At 33.4% G+C, this 14,940-nt stretch overlaps 6 protein-coding genes across 7 annotated transcripts; 3 read left to right on the forward strand and 3 right to left on the reverse strand.

The window, feature by feature from the left end:
* Nucleotides 1-498: 498 nt before the first annotated feature.
* Vps4 (vacuolar protein sorting 4) lies at nucleotides 499-3,265 on the forward strand. The gene is made up of 6 exons (XM_076392842.1): nucleotides 499-785; nucleotides 877-988; nucleotides 1,087-1,463; nucleotides 1,535-1,802; nucleotides 1,880-2,322; nucleotides 2,410-3,265. Exons 1-6 carry the CDS (start codon nucleotides 762-764, stop codon nucleotides 2,509-2,511), a joined length of 1,326 nt encoding a protein of 441 aa, XP_076248957.1. The 5' UTR covers nucleotides 499-761; the 3' UTR covers nucleotides 2,512-3,265.
* Pdp (pyruvate dehydrogenase [acetyl-transferring]-phosphatase 1-like protein, mitochondrial) lies at nucleotides 3,201-5,255 on the reverse strand. Of its 2 annotated transcripts, none has more exons than XM_076392839.1 (4): nucleotides 4,916-5,255; nucleotides 4,715-4,856; nucleotides 4,106-4,636; nucleotides 3,201-4,025 (listed from the first exon to the last, which is right to left on the reverse strand). In XM_076392839.1, exons 1-4 carry the CDS (start codon nucleotides 5,045-5,047, stop codon nucleotides 3,343-3,345), a joined length of 1,488 nt encoding a protein of 495 aa, XP_076248954.1. In that variant the 5' UTR covers nucleotides 5,048-5,255; the 3' UTR covers nucleotides 3,201-3,342. The 2 variants fall into 2 exon arrangements, with proteins under 2 accessions (XP_076248954.1, XP_076248955.1); XM_076392840.1 differs by having other exon boundaries at nucleotides 4,106-4,582; nucleotides 4,916-5,254.
* Nucleotides 5,256-5,798: 543 nt separating this feature from the next.
* Nucleotides 5,799-8,414, forward strand: LOC143188372 (kinesin-like protein KIF18A). Its single transcript, XM_076392581.1, has one exon. It carries the CDS (start codon nucleotides 5,823-5,825, stop codon nucleotides 8,412-8,414), a length of 2,592 nt encoding a protein of 863 aa, XP_076248696.1. The 5' UTR covers nucleotides 5,799-5,822.
* Nucleotides 8,415-9,528: 1,114 nt separating this feature from the next.
* Nucleotides 9,529-10,999, reverse strand: LOC143188530 (uncharacterized). The gene is made up of 4 exons (XM_076392861.1): nucleotides 10,415-10,999; nucleotides 10,231-10,316; nucleotides 9,966-10,146; nucleotides 9,529-9,877 (listed from the first exon to the last, which is right to left on the reverse strand). The coding sequence occupies exons 1-4, from the start codon at nucleotides 10,535-10,537 to the stop codon at nucleotides 9,842-9,844; spliced, it is 426 nt and encodes a 141-aa protein (XP_076248976.1). The 5' UTR covers nucleotides 10,538-10,999; the 3' UTR covers nucleotides 9,529-9,841.
* Nucleotides 11,000-11,045: 46 nt separating this feature from the next.
* Mrps35 (mitochondrial ribosomal protein S35) lies at nucleotides 11,046-12,518 on the reverse strand. Its single transcript, XM_076392858.1, has 3 exons — nucleotides 12,190-12,518; nucleotides 11,428-12,050; nucleotides 11,046-11,336 (listed from the first exon to the last, which is right to left on the reverse strand). The coding sequence occupies exons 1-3, from the start codon at nucleotides 12,296-12,298 to the stop codon at nucleotides 11,067-11,069; spliced, it is 1,002 nt and encodes a 333-aa protein (XP_076248973.1). The 5' UTR covers nucleotides 12,299-12,518; the 3' UTR covers nucleotides 11,046-11,066.
* Nucleotides 12,519-12,768: 250 nt separating this feature from the next.
* On the forward strand, nucleotides 12,769-14,931 carry Parvin (beta-parvin). The gene is made up of 5 exons (XM_076392857.1): nucleotides 12,769-13,115; nucleotides 13,340-13,603; nucleotides 13,798-14,189; nucleotides 14,262-14,505; nucleotides 14,562-14,931. Exons 1-5 carry the CDS (start codon nucleotides 12,995-12,997, stop codon nucleotides 14,636-14,638), a joined length of 1,098 nt encoding a protein of 365 aa, XP_076248972.1. The 5' UTR covers nucleotides 12,769-12,994; the 3' UTR covers nucleotides 14,639-14,931.
* Nucleotides 14,932-14,940: the final 9 nt, after the last annotated feature.

The following is a 14,940-nucleotide window of genomic DNA, read 5'->3' on the forward strand; positions in this document are numbered from 1 at the left end:
GTGATAACTGATTTGGTTCTCATTCACTTAAATTTATAATATTTCGTTATCGCAGATAAGCGTTTGTTCATTTTAGTTTAGCGTTTCATCGTAGTTTCGAAGTTATTAACATACTATTTTTATTTTAATACCAGATACTTGTAAGGCACATTCTGTTATCAATTTATCGGCTTCTGTTTTGAGGAGGCCGACAGGAGGTCGAAAGCCATACTTTTTGCTCTCAACTGCGCAGCTTGAACAATCCTCAAATTTTCATGGTGTATATACAGGGTGTTTGATTACAACTTGGGGAAAATTTGGAACTTTTTTTTTAAATTTTCAAATGCTTTCCACACTATTCCTTTGAGTATTAGATACCAATTTTTCTACAGCTCATCTAACGTTTCTATGAACACGCTTTAACAGTGTGTACTTAAAGATGCTATATCGTGTATGCATATAGTTTCTATACAGTATACAGTATGTAGTGCAATTCAGAGAATTTCTTCGAAAGTGTGTTAGTGATGGATGTGATATGTCAAGCGGTGACGTTGGATGACTGAATTTTGAAGGTTATCAAACGATAGGAAACTTGGCATTTAATACTGAAATAAATTGGTTAACGCAGGATATTTCATCGATGTGATTTGTCGCCATTTCGATTGGTATTTCTCTTTGTTTTGGTGAGACGTCGCGTCCTATCGTGACGGTGGACTTACCCCCCTGGATAATCCGAACTCTTGTAGATAAAGTAAAGGTTAGGTTTACTTTGAGGCAATACAATGGCTTTAGGCACGATACTGCAGGTGAGCCACTGAGATACATTGTATGTCTCATTGTATCTACTTGTTCATTAAAATAGCAATTACAGTGATGAATCCATTTGGCATTTCATAGAAAGCCATAGATTTGGTTACCAGAGCGACAGAAGAAGACCGTAACAAAAACTATGAAGAGGCACTTAGGTTGTACGAGCATGCAGTTGAATATTTTTTGCACTCTATTAAATGTACGAGAGTTACTAAGCTTCCTTTACAATAAGTATAACTCATGATAGTCTGATAAGAAGATTCACCTACAACTTTATCATTGTTAATACCTGTTTAGATGAAGCACAAGGAGACAGAGCAAAGGAAAGCATCAGGGCAAAATGTACACAATACCTGGAAAGAGCAGAAAAGCTGAAAGCTTACCTGAAAAAGAATAAAAAAAAACCAGTGAAAGCAGGTGAAGATAATTCTAAACCTGAGGACAAAAAGAGTGATAGCGGGGATAGTGACACTGACAGTGATCCTGAGAAGAAGAAACTTCAAAGCAAACTAGAAGGAGCAATAATTATTGAAAAGCCAGATGTTAAGTGGAGTGATGTTGCTGGTCTTGATGGGGCTAAAGAAGCATTAAAAGAGGCTGTTATTTTACCAATACGTTTCCCCCATCTTTTCACTGGAAAACGAATCCCTTGGAAGGGTATCTTACTGTTTGGGGTAACTTCTTATATGAAACATGAAAAGAATCTTATTTAAATATTTTTCAAATAATTCTGAAATATTTCCAGCCACCAGGTACCGGTAAATCATATCTAGCAAAAGCTGTGGCAACAGAAGCAAATAATTCAACATTCTTTTCTGTATCATCTTCTGACTTGGTAAGCAAGTGGCTTGGAGAGTCTGAGAAGCTTGTGAAAAATTTATTTGAATTAGCACGTCAACATAAGCCTAGTATCATATTTATTGATGAAGTGGATTCACTTTGTTCGTCACGTTCCGATAATGAATCGGAATCTGCGAGAAGAATAAAAACAGAATTTTTAGTTCAAATGCAAGGTAATGAAACATATATTGTAATATATTAGTATTTATAACGTTACGTTATTAATTATTGTCTTAATTATTTATGTCAGGTGTCGGCTCAGACAATGATGGTATCCTAGTACTAGGAGCTACAAATATACCATGGGTGTTAGACTCAGCTATTAGAAGAAGATTTGAAAAGAGAATTTATATTCCTCTACCTGATGAACAAGCTCGTGCTATAATGTTCAAGCTTCATTTAGGAAGTACTTCTCATTGTTTAACAGAGGAAGATTTTAAGAAATTAGCAGCAGCTACTGATGGTTACTCAGGAGCTGATATTAGTATTATTGTACGAGATGCATTGATGCAACCAGTTAGACAAGTCCAAACTGCAACACATTTTAAACGCGTCAGAGGACCTTCACCAAAAGATCCATCTGTTATCGTGGATGATTTACTTACACCGTGTTCACCAGGAGATCCAGCTGCCATTGAAATGAGCTGGATGGAAGTCGAAGGTGACAAATTGTATGAGCCTCCCGTCACTATGGTAAATATTGCATATATATATATATATTTTTTTTTATTATAACATCTTTTCACATTAAATACACTGGTGTCTTATTTCCATATTTAGAAAGATATGCTGAAATCGTTGGCAACTACCCGCCCTACAGTGAACGAAGAGGACATGACCAAGTTAGAAAAATTCAAAGAAGATTTTGGTCAAGAAGGTTGATACTTGAATTTTCATAAGGAAGTAAATCAATGTAAACTTCCAAAAGTACGTTTCAGTTACACACGCTTGCCTTATGTCTTATTTCATTACCGCCACGACTATACAGTATTTATACAGAAACACTTGAACTCAGGTTTTCCTGATGCTGTCTTTTCTTCTTTTTTTCATTTTTAACACCCACTACATAATAACAATTGTACTTTAAGCTTAATGCTTATTCACAAATACTATTTGTCAAAGTTAATCTAAGAATCATAGAGTAAACTATATATTTTGAAACGAGATACTGTTAGGATTTCGGTCGGTAAAAAGACGGTACTGTTTTTTATCAAAAAGTGCGAGAAAAGGTTTAAACGTGGCCCATGACGCAAGTAACGAACACTGCGTGTTTTTAAACTGTCTTATAATTGTCGTTATAATTGTACCTAACAAATTAACTGTATAATATGTAGGCTTTACAAGTATTTCTAAAGGATGTTTACAATTACAGATTAGTAATTTGTTTGTATATTTTATAATTTTGATTGTGCTTAGATAATGTCAATCGCATCACCTATGATCCCTATAATCGTTTGCTCCGTAAATTAAAGTTACAAATAATTGATCTAAAAGGTTCGTTGAATTGAGTGAACGCGATTACGTGTAGTATGTGATATACATATTATATATATATGTGTACGTATTGCAAATAAGCAAAACACTATTTCCATGTAAATTGTTTTTATTGTTAACTAAATAAATAACAAGCTGTACACGATAATATGTTATTAATGATAAATAATAATACCAATTACAGAAGTTCATATAAACGTAACAAAAAATTTTTATTATTTACGGTGGGCAGTGCCTTAAAAATTCAGAATCCATGTACACCACTGTGATCGTGATATCATCACGGAATAACCGAACTACTTCGTTAGGCAATGTTAATAACTGTGACAATTTAGAATGATCTATACCATACTCCGTTCCACCGAGAGCGTTTCTCAGTAAATGAGTTGCAGCATTACTGTCGAGAGGTTTTTTCTTTAAACCCTCTTTTCGTTGTAGTAACATTTTATTTATATCAGATAATTTCATATTTTTACGAGGTAATCTCAAGGGACTTAGGGTTACTTTTCCGCTCATATGTTCGCCCACTAAACGCACAGCTTGCAACGGCGAGATTAAATCCCAAAGACCGTCGCTCGCTATTATAAGGAATTTATCTCTAGGTGTTAATCTATGATATTTAACTTCTGGCTTCGCCGTTAAGTATGGAGGAGTATAATAATTTGGTGGAATCGCAGCTTCGCCAAAATATGGTACTACTACTTGCTGTAAAATTTCTTTGCTCCATTTGTAACGAAAGTCACCTAGGGACCGAAGAGGAGCTAATTGACCAAGAAGACGTTCCATTTTAATTACCGTCGACTTTTCGTTCGGTGGATGTTCCGATAAAATTCTCTCGACTTCTGAACGATTGTCACTATTGTGTTCCACAGTCATTAATTTTGCAGACCAACCGTCATCTTCTACAATTTAATACATAACAGAAATGAGTATTCAATTGTTTCTGGTGAAACTTTAAAGTTTTGATAAAAGTAATTTATACCAGAAAGTACGCCAAGCACGGCTTGGCAATCGCCCACTCCAGCAACATGAAGATGAGGACCATCTATGTGTGCAACAGCAGCCACAGTACCAGACATTGCAACAGTGAGAGTTCTAGCTGTGTCCTTATTATTTAAGTTTAAAAGCGCTTCTTGTGATAAATCATTATCTAACCTAAGAAATGCATTCTCTAAAGCTTTTTCCATTTGAAATTCTTTTGTGCTTTCTATCTCTGCCAACTCTTTGACAAAGGCTAAGAAACTTGCTTGATAAAGATCTTTAATTTCTGACACAAACTCCCCTTTATCATTAAACATTTGGAGAAGTTTCAGTTTATTATTTGAATGAACTGTGTTCAGGTATTGTTTAAGCAATTTTGTAGGTAACAGACATGCTGATATATAATGAAAAAGTCTTTTTGATACGACTTGTGCGCACGTACCACCTCCATGACCATCAAATATGCCCAATAAAATTCCTAAAATAAATGTGCGCTTTTGTTGTAAATATAATGGTAGCAGTGTATATGCCTCTGAGAGAAAATAGATATAAGTCTCCTAAACATTTTGCAAACTGATATCCTTGTCAATACTTTGTACAATTGTTGTACCTTTTGTGAGTAAACATTGTGCTTCTGATCGAGTATCTTCTATGGGATTATTAGATGCCAATTGATTTGAATCATAATATTTTACGGAACTCTGTCCATTGAACTCTTTAGTATACTCATTAGCTTGTAAAACTGAGGTAACCTGCAATATACAATGAATTTCATAGAATTTTAAAAGACAAGTGATCAAGAATTAATTACCTCTTGTGGTGTAAGCCGTGGCAGTGCCATGTACAACCTTTGGGCACATTTGTTGCCATTACGCTCATTTTGCCTAATGTAAGCATTACCAACACCTTTGATTAGAGTACTGCTAATACTCTGCAGAACCATTCTAATTTTACGTTTTCCTGATATTCTTCTGCTAGCACGTGTTCGTGCTTTCTGTCTTACAATACATTTTGATTTTTTTCTAGGTTATATTAAGTATTAATAGTTCCAGAAATAAAATGTATTTACTTTTCAACTATACAATGCTTCAATAACATCAATGAGATAATTAATGAAAATATGTATTTATTTTTGTCAATATGTCAATTATAAACTTTTGCATCTTATTGACAACAAAACAGAGCAAAAGCACAGACTATTTATAATCAAAAGAACATGTAGATTTATCATTCAATAAATTTTTGTAAACCGGTACTCTAAGGTTACAAGATGGCAAAAGTCACGGTCAAAATCCTGTTGCCAGTTTTATGCTACTTGCAACGTTATCGATAAACTACAGTACCAGATTGCAGCGCTTTTATGGTGGGAATTGAAATTAAAATAAATTTAACGAGATTGGAATTTTCATTCATGTATCTTGAAAATTTATGCATTTTTTCTTTTTATATTTTGTTCATAACATCATAGCTAATAAAAAAAATTCTGTTTGTCAAGAAATACCTTTGTTCTAATTTTGAAATTGTAGGAAGTTTCTTTCTGGGTCTGGTAAATTTATCGTATTACATATAGAGATTTTCGACCACTGAAATTCATTTACTGTTGGCTAGCTAGCCTGCTTTCAAAGACAATTTCACAGCAAATCAATTTGAATTTCAAAACTTGGACCACCATCAACGGTCGTTGACGAGTGTTTGAATCTAAATGAGTAGTGTTTGCTATGGTGTTTAATAAAAGAGATTTGTCGAAGGCATTTTCGCCTAGCAAAGCTAAACGGCTCACGAAGAGACGACTTTCGAACAATGGGCCGAAGCCCAGCACGAGCGGAAGCACAGCTTCATCGATACAAGCAGAGTCTGGCTCTCAAACGAGTATTAAAGTGATTGTACGAGTCCGACCTCAGAATGAACGCGAGCTCCAGGGCAATTGCAGGTCTGTCATTAAAATTGTCGACGATAGAATGTTAATCTTCGACCCGAAAGAAGAAGAGAATCCATTCTTTTACCATGGCGTTGTTCAAAAGGGTCGTGACCTGCTTAAAAAGCAGAACAAAGAGTTGCAATTTATTTTTGACAGAGTATTTGATATGCCTTCTAATAATACAGATGTGTTTGAAGGGAGTACCAAAGGTCTGATCTCTAGTCTCTTAGATGGCTATAACTGTTCAGTGTTTGCATATGGGGCAACGGGTGCTGGAAAAACTCACACAATGCTTGGCAGCAGTGAGGACCCTGGTATTACGTATAGGACAGTTGCAGAATTATTTTCCCAAATAGAAAAGCAGGGTGAACACAGAGAATTTAATTTGGGTGTGACATACTTAGAAATTTATAATGAGAATGTACAAGATCTTTTGCAGAAATCTGGTCCTTTACATTTGAGAGATGATGGTAGATGTGGAGTGATTGTTGCTGGTCTTAAGGTAATTGCTATTCAGAATGCTGAAGAATTATTAACACTTTTGGCAAGGGGTAACAAAAATCGTACACAGCATCCCACTGATGCAAATGAGGAAAGTAGCAGAAGCCATGCAGTCTTTCAAGTTTACATTAATATTACAAATAAATTGGATGGTCAAATGCGGCAAGTCAAGTTGTCAATGATTGATTTAGCAGGGTCTGAGAGAGCTTCTGCCACAGGTTGTAAAGGACCAAGATTTAAAGAAGGTGCAAATATCAATAAGTCCTTATTGGCTCTTGGAAATTGTATTAACAATTTGGCTGATGGTGCAAAACACATAACATACAGAGATTCTAAATTGACACGTCTTTTAAAAGATTCTTTAGGTGGAAATTGTCAGACAATCATGATAGCTAATATTGCACCCTCTAGTATTAGTTATGAAGACACTTACAATACTTTAAGATATGCAGATAGAGCAAAGAAAATAAAGACTCACATAAAGAAGAATATTGTATCTTGTGAAATGCATGTAACTGCATATATAAAAATGGTGGAAGAGCAGAAGAAGGAGATAAACTTTTTGAAACAGAAATTGTTAGCCTTAGAGAGTAGATCTATGCATACATCACCAGAGCCCAAAGATGCAAAGACCAATGAGGAAATGGATAATTATAGTAAAATGACGAATAATAAATTGATTGAGCTACTCCAAAAGAAGAAGATTTTGAATGAAAAGATTCTCTCTATAGAGAGTGCTGATAAAATACTGTGCTGTAGAATTAAATACAAGAAAGCAGCAGATGAGAGGTTGCATAATTTAACGGCGACTGTTGATGCTGCAATGCCCGAAGAACAAAATGCTAGCGGCAAAACGCGTCTTAACAAGTCTCTGCATTACTTTGAACGTCAAAGAGATTCTTTAAGAATACAAATGGAGGCAACATGGGAAGAATTGTGTTCAATAGAAACAGAATTGCAAAAACTGAATGCAGAAATGAAGTCGAAAGGGCTTGAGAAATTGGATGATGGAGTCGCGATACGAGTTTGTGAAATAGAAAAGTCTAGGTTGCAGGTGCAGTACGAACATACAAAGAAAATTAGTAATCTTCAACAATGTGAAATGCAGTCCCATTATTCAATGATTAAAATGATGAGTACAACATTGCAAAATTATTACAATATGATGAGGGGGCATGGAACAATGACAGATACAATGAAAAATGAATTCAAACAATTGATTAAGCTACTAGAAGGTGTAAGAAATATTAAATGGTCAGACATGGAAGCAATCAATGATGAAGAACACTTTTACAACCTGACTTGCCTTAGTGTTCCTCATTTAGCAGATCCTCTGAACAATAAAATACCAATATATTCATTAAGCCCTTTCTGTGATCAAAATCAAGATAACTGTGTCAAAGAGACATTAAATACAACCTTTGGTGCATCTAGTCCAGATACAGATAAAGTCCCTGATACACATAACACTACTATTACATTGTCAGAAAGTACAAACTTGTGTTTGAATGATGACACAAAAGAAACAAAGGAAAGCATAAAACATGATAATGGAAACTGCTTACAGGAAAAACCAAAAAAACGTGTTCTTTTGGACAAGAATCAAGTAAACACAAGAACACCAATTAAACAGGCTAAGAAAATATCCCCAAGAAATAAAGATGCTCTAGACACAGTAGGACTTAAAGGAAAAGAAAATAAACAAGTCCAGAAGCCAGTAATGAGTGCTAAGAGTATAGCTATATTAAATAAATTGAAAGCAGACAAGCTTAAGAGGGAAAAACTTGATGGAGATCTAACAGATGGAGGCTTAAAAGTAGTCAGAGAAAAAGAAAGGCGTGGATTAATGACAACACATCCATATCAGAAGCCAAATGTTAAACAAAGGTAAATATGACAAAATACTCTAATGTTTAGACATATAGGAAACTAGAAAAAAGTAGAGATAAATGATTAATATAGTATACAATGAATAAATAATCATAACAGTAAATTAATATTATATGGTACTGTTAGAAAAATGTATAAATAAGTTGAGTTTTCGTATGATATTAATTTTATAAATTAAGCAATAGTAACAGTAGATTAATATTCCATTGCACTGTTACAATTTCGAAAATTTTTTTATGAAAATTGAATATCATTTATCATTCCAGATTAGCATCAGTTCCACCTGCGTCGCGAATGCCATCATAGTAAATATTAGAGATATCAATAGCGATCGGTAGTGCAGTGACAAAGAATAAATATACGTAAGAAATTATGTTTTAGTCAGTAAAAAACTATGCAAGGAACTGGCTATATCTTTGCAACGAAATAAAATCTCGAAAATCTTTTGTATAGAACAACGTTATCGTACTTTTATAAAAATTGACGTGTAAAAATATCGATGAAACTAATCACTGCAAAATGTTTGAGACTTTATTTAAACAGAGTTTGGAAAATGTATTAATGTAAAACATTTTCATACGTTGTTTGCTCAAATTATTCGTGATTTGTGCTGCGCATCTGGTTGACGGAATTTTCAAAAATTATTTCAAAGACTGAGTATGAAGTGGACAAAGAGAATGTAACAATTTCATTTCGATACGATTTGAGATGGTATTTACTTGATATTGCATGCTATAGTGCAATAGTCAAAAAAATACTCAAGCTCAAGACCAATTCATTCGGCATTACAGTTAGATAATTACATTTGTAGCGATAAGTCTAGCAATAGTAACTTATTTTCCTAATCTTTTCTAATGTATATTCTGTAGATTCACAGAGAAATGTATAACAAGATGTACTGTATTTTTAGTTTATCTGTATACACTCTGTTATTTGTGAGGCTCATTAGTGATGCAAAATAAGTTTAGTTTGAAAATGAAAATAATAATAAAATTAAATAATTAAAGAACTTAATTACTTGCTTATAAATTAGGAATATGAACTGCACCACTGTAGATCTACCTATATAACTTTCTAAACTAAACAATTTTTGTGTGAAAAAATGTTTATTGCGTGAAATACTAGTATGGGATCAAATAGCAACAAAAATACAGTATTGATTATTTAATACTGATTAATAAAATCATTCGAGTATAAAGCAGAATAATTAGAGTGAAATTTCACTTCTTTAAGAAGAGCGTATACATTTAAATTTGAATGCAATAATGATACTAATGTATTTTATTAGCGTATTTAATACGACAAGCTGATTTTTCTATTAGAAAACATGAGCTTTAAACTTACAACGTTTTAATATCTAACTTTATAATTAATTATCTTTACACATTTTAGAGTTATTTACTTTAGCAATTACACTATCTCACGTTTTTATGTTTGCAATAATCTTTCATCACTATTTTTTCCCTAAAAATAAAATAACGAATAAAGATTAAATATTGATGTTCTTAAATTACTTCATTTTTTGAAATTTGTTAGCTCTCGATTTACTTACATATTTTTCTAAAGCACGAAGTACTTGTGTAGTGAGCGCCAATATTTTGAGTTCCATAAAATGCCTAGCAGTGGCTGTTGCTGATCTAATTGATCTTGAACGATCGAACAATGGTATGAGTGATTGAAGCAAAAATGCTAAGAAAGCTAGCGACGCTAACACGCTTAAAGGATCAACAGCACTGAAAAATATAACGTAGTTGATTTGTCTTAATAAAATCTAATAGTTAAGCCGATGTAATTCTACAATACTAATATCCACTTACGGATAAGTAGGAGTTATCGCTGTTCCATATCCACTATGGTAAGTTTTTCCTTGTATATCTGTTGATATTTTGCTATATTCAGGGGTCTATTAAAGAAAAAATGATAAGTAAGAAAAGTATGATTTTTTGTAATGATTTTTCTGAGATATAAAATTATTATCACACACGATAATGTTTTACATACAATTACAGGAACAATTGGGTAAGATTTGCGGATTTCTAAATTGTTTTCCACGTAAGAAGCATTTGTCAATGCACGGCATAAAATGGAACTAAATAACTCAAGCATCACTAAAAATTTGAACATTCTTTTCTTCAGAAATATTTGAATGATAACTGAGAAAGTTTAACGTTACTATTGTTATTATTAAATATTTAATCGTTGTGAATTAAAGCGATTTATTAACAGATTCAACATCCATTCTACTCTATACTTGTCTGAGACAGTGCCGATATATTTATAGTCTTTGTAGTGCATTTGTACCCTTATTACACGCTCTACTTATTCGTCACTAAGTGTATTCCGTTTTAGCTTCTGGAATAAAATGTACACGAAATTGAATGCTTCCTCTGTAACTAATGTATAAGGCATCTGCACATTATGTTTTCAATTTAATGACGTTATATATGTATCTCGCTATACATATTTAATGATATGTTTATGTATAAATTATAAGCAATTGTATTTTTTATATCAAAATGTATATACACTAAAGCATGATAAATGAATGATATTATTACATGAAAGTTATAAATTTTATTGTGGCTTTTTCTTGTAATGTTTTTTTAATAATTAAATGACTATAACGAAATAATTGTATTCTTCTTAATTCTATTTATTGCATACTATCAACAGGTTTGAGATTTAATATATTTCTCACAGCCTCTTTGTACTTGTTTACTGAAAAACTATCTTCTCCAGTGTTTATCAAATCAGAAACTGCACTCTTGTATTCTGTTACATGTGGTATATGTTTATAATTTAAATTAGTTGGTGGTTGGGGCCAAGAGTACATGGTTACTAAATTTATTCTGCTTTTACTTTTCTCCCAGTCATAGTATTCCATATCTACCTCACCTTTTTCTTTTTCCCATGGTTCAACTTGCTAAAATGATATGGAATATTACTTATACACGTAACGAATAGACCATTTTACGTTTTATCAAAAATCCTTAAAGGTTTACATAATAACTCACCCAGGATACATGAAACACAGCTGTAAGAAGATAATATACATAATCTAAATTTTGCTTTCTAGTTGGACATCTGTCTGCCACTATTGTCAATATATCTGTTTCAGGATTGTACCGGTCACCCACCAATCTAAGCAATTTGTCTTTGGCATGAGCATCTAAATCCAAAGAAGATACTTTTACTCTTAGGCTTACTATCCTAGCTAAAGGTTCTCTTATTGTGGGAGAAGAATAACAATAATCAGAAGAAATTATTTCCACTGGAAAATGTTTTTCGCATGCCTCCTCTGTTTGTAAAGCTTTCGGCCATTTAGTACAAAACTTCTTTATTGCTTCACAGTGTGCTTTAACTGCAGGTGGTGTTAAATGTAAAAAATTTGGGATTTTCATAAGCTCTGCATTTCCATATTTATCTGGATGTTGTTTGTTATTATGCCTATATCCTTGTCGTACAGGAAGTGGCACAGTACTAGGATGAAATGTACGTGCAGTAGGCCAAATTGCCTGCCAATTTTGATCAGTTGGCATTACATCACCTTTATTTGGCTGTCTTATTATTAATTTCTGTTTCTGTGATTGTTTAACATTTTTATTTTTATTTGGTAATATTTCCAATACACGAAATTCTACGAGGAGAAGCAATATAATATAAACGTTAAAACAAATTCTACAAATACAGTGAAATTTAAGAAAATTACTTATAAAAACTCTTATTTGAAGGAGAAAAGCATGAAACAAAATTTTATATAAAAATATTCCAAATACCTTCAGCATTGCCACTGTTTGTTGATGTACAGAATGATGGCCCAAGTTTTATAAACTTTGAAATTGTTTGAATATTACTACCTTCGCAATGTCGTAGTAACGATATCATTTTATTGTTAATTCATAAAAAGTGTTTCTAACTAAAATAACCTAATTGTCGTACGTGATGTAAACACTTGTTGGTTCGATTCCAAGCGTTCCTTTCAATTACGCGTTCAAAAACATCGATATAAATTAGGTGATTCTATGAAAACTAGAAATGAAGCCAGTAATATATTATTCTTAAGCAAAAATGTTTATACATTTACTCTGCAGAATACAGAAATATGGTTTAAGTAAATGTTATTCAGTTTAATGGGAGATATTCAAATAACAAAAAATTAGCGCCACCTTCGTTTAAAAAAACAAGAGATACTTTTTTTCTCTACTAACAATCGACTCAAAAAAATTTATTTCACTCTAAAGAATTAGTCACTTTAAATTATTTATTCAGCTTAATAAAGAATGAAGTGGATACCTTCATTGCTTTCTGAGAAAATAACTCGTCATACTTTATCTGGGCAACCATGTATTATGATGTATATTATTTAACATTTTAATTGCATATAGCGATAGTACTATTATTATAATATTAGTAATAAAGAAGAAAAGATTTTAAGGATCTTTTGCATATTAATAGCAAAGATAGAAAAAGACTTGGAGATGGAATGTCGATTTTATGTCTCTCCAGGGAATCAGGTCGCAAGCTTATATTTTGAGAGATGACGTTTGCTTGGTTGTGTAGTCAGTACGGTAAAGTTATAGAATGATGGCGTCCCCTCGCCCGAAATCTCCGCGGCCACCGATCTCAGCAAAGAAGGATGAGAAAGAAGAAAGTTTCTGGGACAAAATTGGAACTTTGGGCCGAAAGAAACGTATCAAAGAAGGTATTGCATTATGTCTGGTAGTAACGTCAATAAAGGTAACCTTGCTCACATTTCTTTCTGTATCCATGGAACATACTTCCTAATATGGTATGAGTGGTTTATATTTCCAAATCATTGACTGTAGCTTCATCAATGAGTCAAGGATCTACTAATCTATTTATCTATCTATCTTATCTATTAATCTTTGGAATTCCCTGATAATATTTTGAATTTGTTCAATGTAGTGCAAGAAGTACAAGAAGAAGGAAAATATGCAATTGACTCGCCAGGATATGCAGCTAATCCAGAAATGCCACCAGAGGAGTATGCATTGGATGAAAATGAGGAACGTTCCATGATCGAACCTAGGTCCTTAGAGGACTCAAAGCTTAAAGAGCTCATATTCGTGTTGATAGAATGGATCAATGACGAGTTAGCTAATCAACGTATCATTGTAAAGGATATTGCTGAAGATCTTTATGATGGACAGGTATTACAGAAGCTTCTAGGTACGCTAATACTGTGGAACTCATTAGTAGACTATGGATATTTGTACAGATTCCTATTTTTTTTCATCTAGCACTTTGCTGTTTGCTGAGATTTCTTATAAATGCATAAAGATCCACAGTCTACACATCAGGATGATCAATTGATCATTATAATACTCTTAACAGCAATAAACACGTTATCCTGTTACTTTTAGAAAAATTAACTAAGGAGAAGTTGGATGTTCCCGAAGTAACTCAGTCAGAGGAAGGTCAGAAACAGAAATTGGCAGTCGTATTGTCGACAGCCAACCGCGTGCTAGGTTGTCATCCTCCATATAAATGGAGCGTGGAATCTATTCACTCTAAGAATATTGTTGCCATTTTGCACTTACTGGTAGGTTTGGCGAGGCAATTTCGCGCGCCTGTGAGATTGCCCGAAAGGGTTGCCGCACAAGTTGTAGTTGTGCGGAAAAAGGGTGGTCAATTGATACATAAAACGATTAGAGAAGAGATTACATCGACATATGATGATCTGGGAATGCGTTGCGAACGCGACGCTTTTGACGCTCTTTTCGATCAGCCTGACAAATTGGCTGTGGTTAAAAGAGTAAGTTTTCATTTAATATGCAAAACAATTAACTTAAGCAAGTGTTCAACTTACGGTTTTGTTTTGTCATAGTCGTTGATCACATTTGTAAACAAACACCTGAGTAAAGTACACCTGGAGGTAACCGATTTGGATGCACAATTTCACGACGGAGTATTCCTGACACTTCTACTTGGACTTCTCGAGGGTTTCTTCGTACCTTTGGGTAGTTTTCACTTGACACCAAACTCACACGACCAGAAAGTGCATAATGTTTCTTTTGCATTCGATATTATGCAAGATATTGGACTACCGAAACCGAAAGCTCGACCGGAAGGTACGTTAGTGAAGCAATTGTTAAAAATAAATGTATATACAATTTCTTATTTTCAGATATTGTGAATTTGGATCTAAAATCGACTCTACGAGTATTGTACAACTTGTTCACTAAGTACAAAAGCGTCAACTGAACGGAAAAACGGTTCGACGTCGGCTAAATGTAACAAGGCGCCATAAATTAACGCTGCCATTAACGACTTTACTGGTGTACTAACCAAAGAGTATATTTTTTGTATGAAAATAGAGTGAACAGCACAGTAGGCAGGTCAGAGGAGATAGAAAAAATAGGAGGAGGAAGACAACACGTTCAAGAAATTCACATTACTCTTGTGAGACACTAATCCTTCCAACGTTGTTATTTAAACTGAATTTTAAAGCTTCAAATTTTGTAAAAATTTGTATTTTGAAATATATTGTTTAAATTTTAAAACTG

This window comes from Calliopsis andreniformis, chromosome 2 (genome assembly GCF_051401765.1).
Source record: "Calliopsis andreniformis isolate RMS-2024a chromosome 2, iyCalAndr_principal, whole genome shotgun sequence".
NCBI classification, from domain to species: Eukaryota; Metazoa; Arthropoda; class Insecta; order Hymenoptera; family Andrenidae; genus Calliopsis; species Calliopsis andreniformis.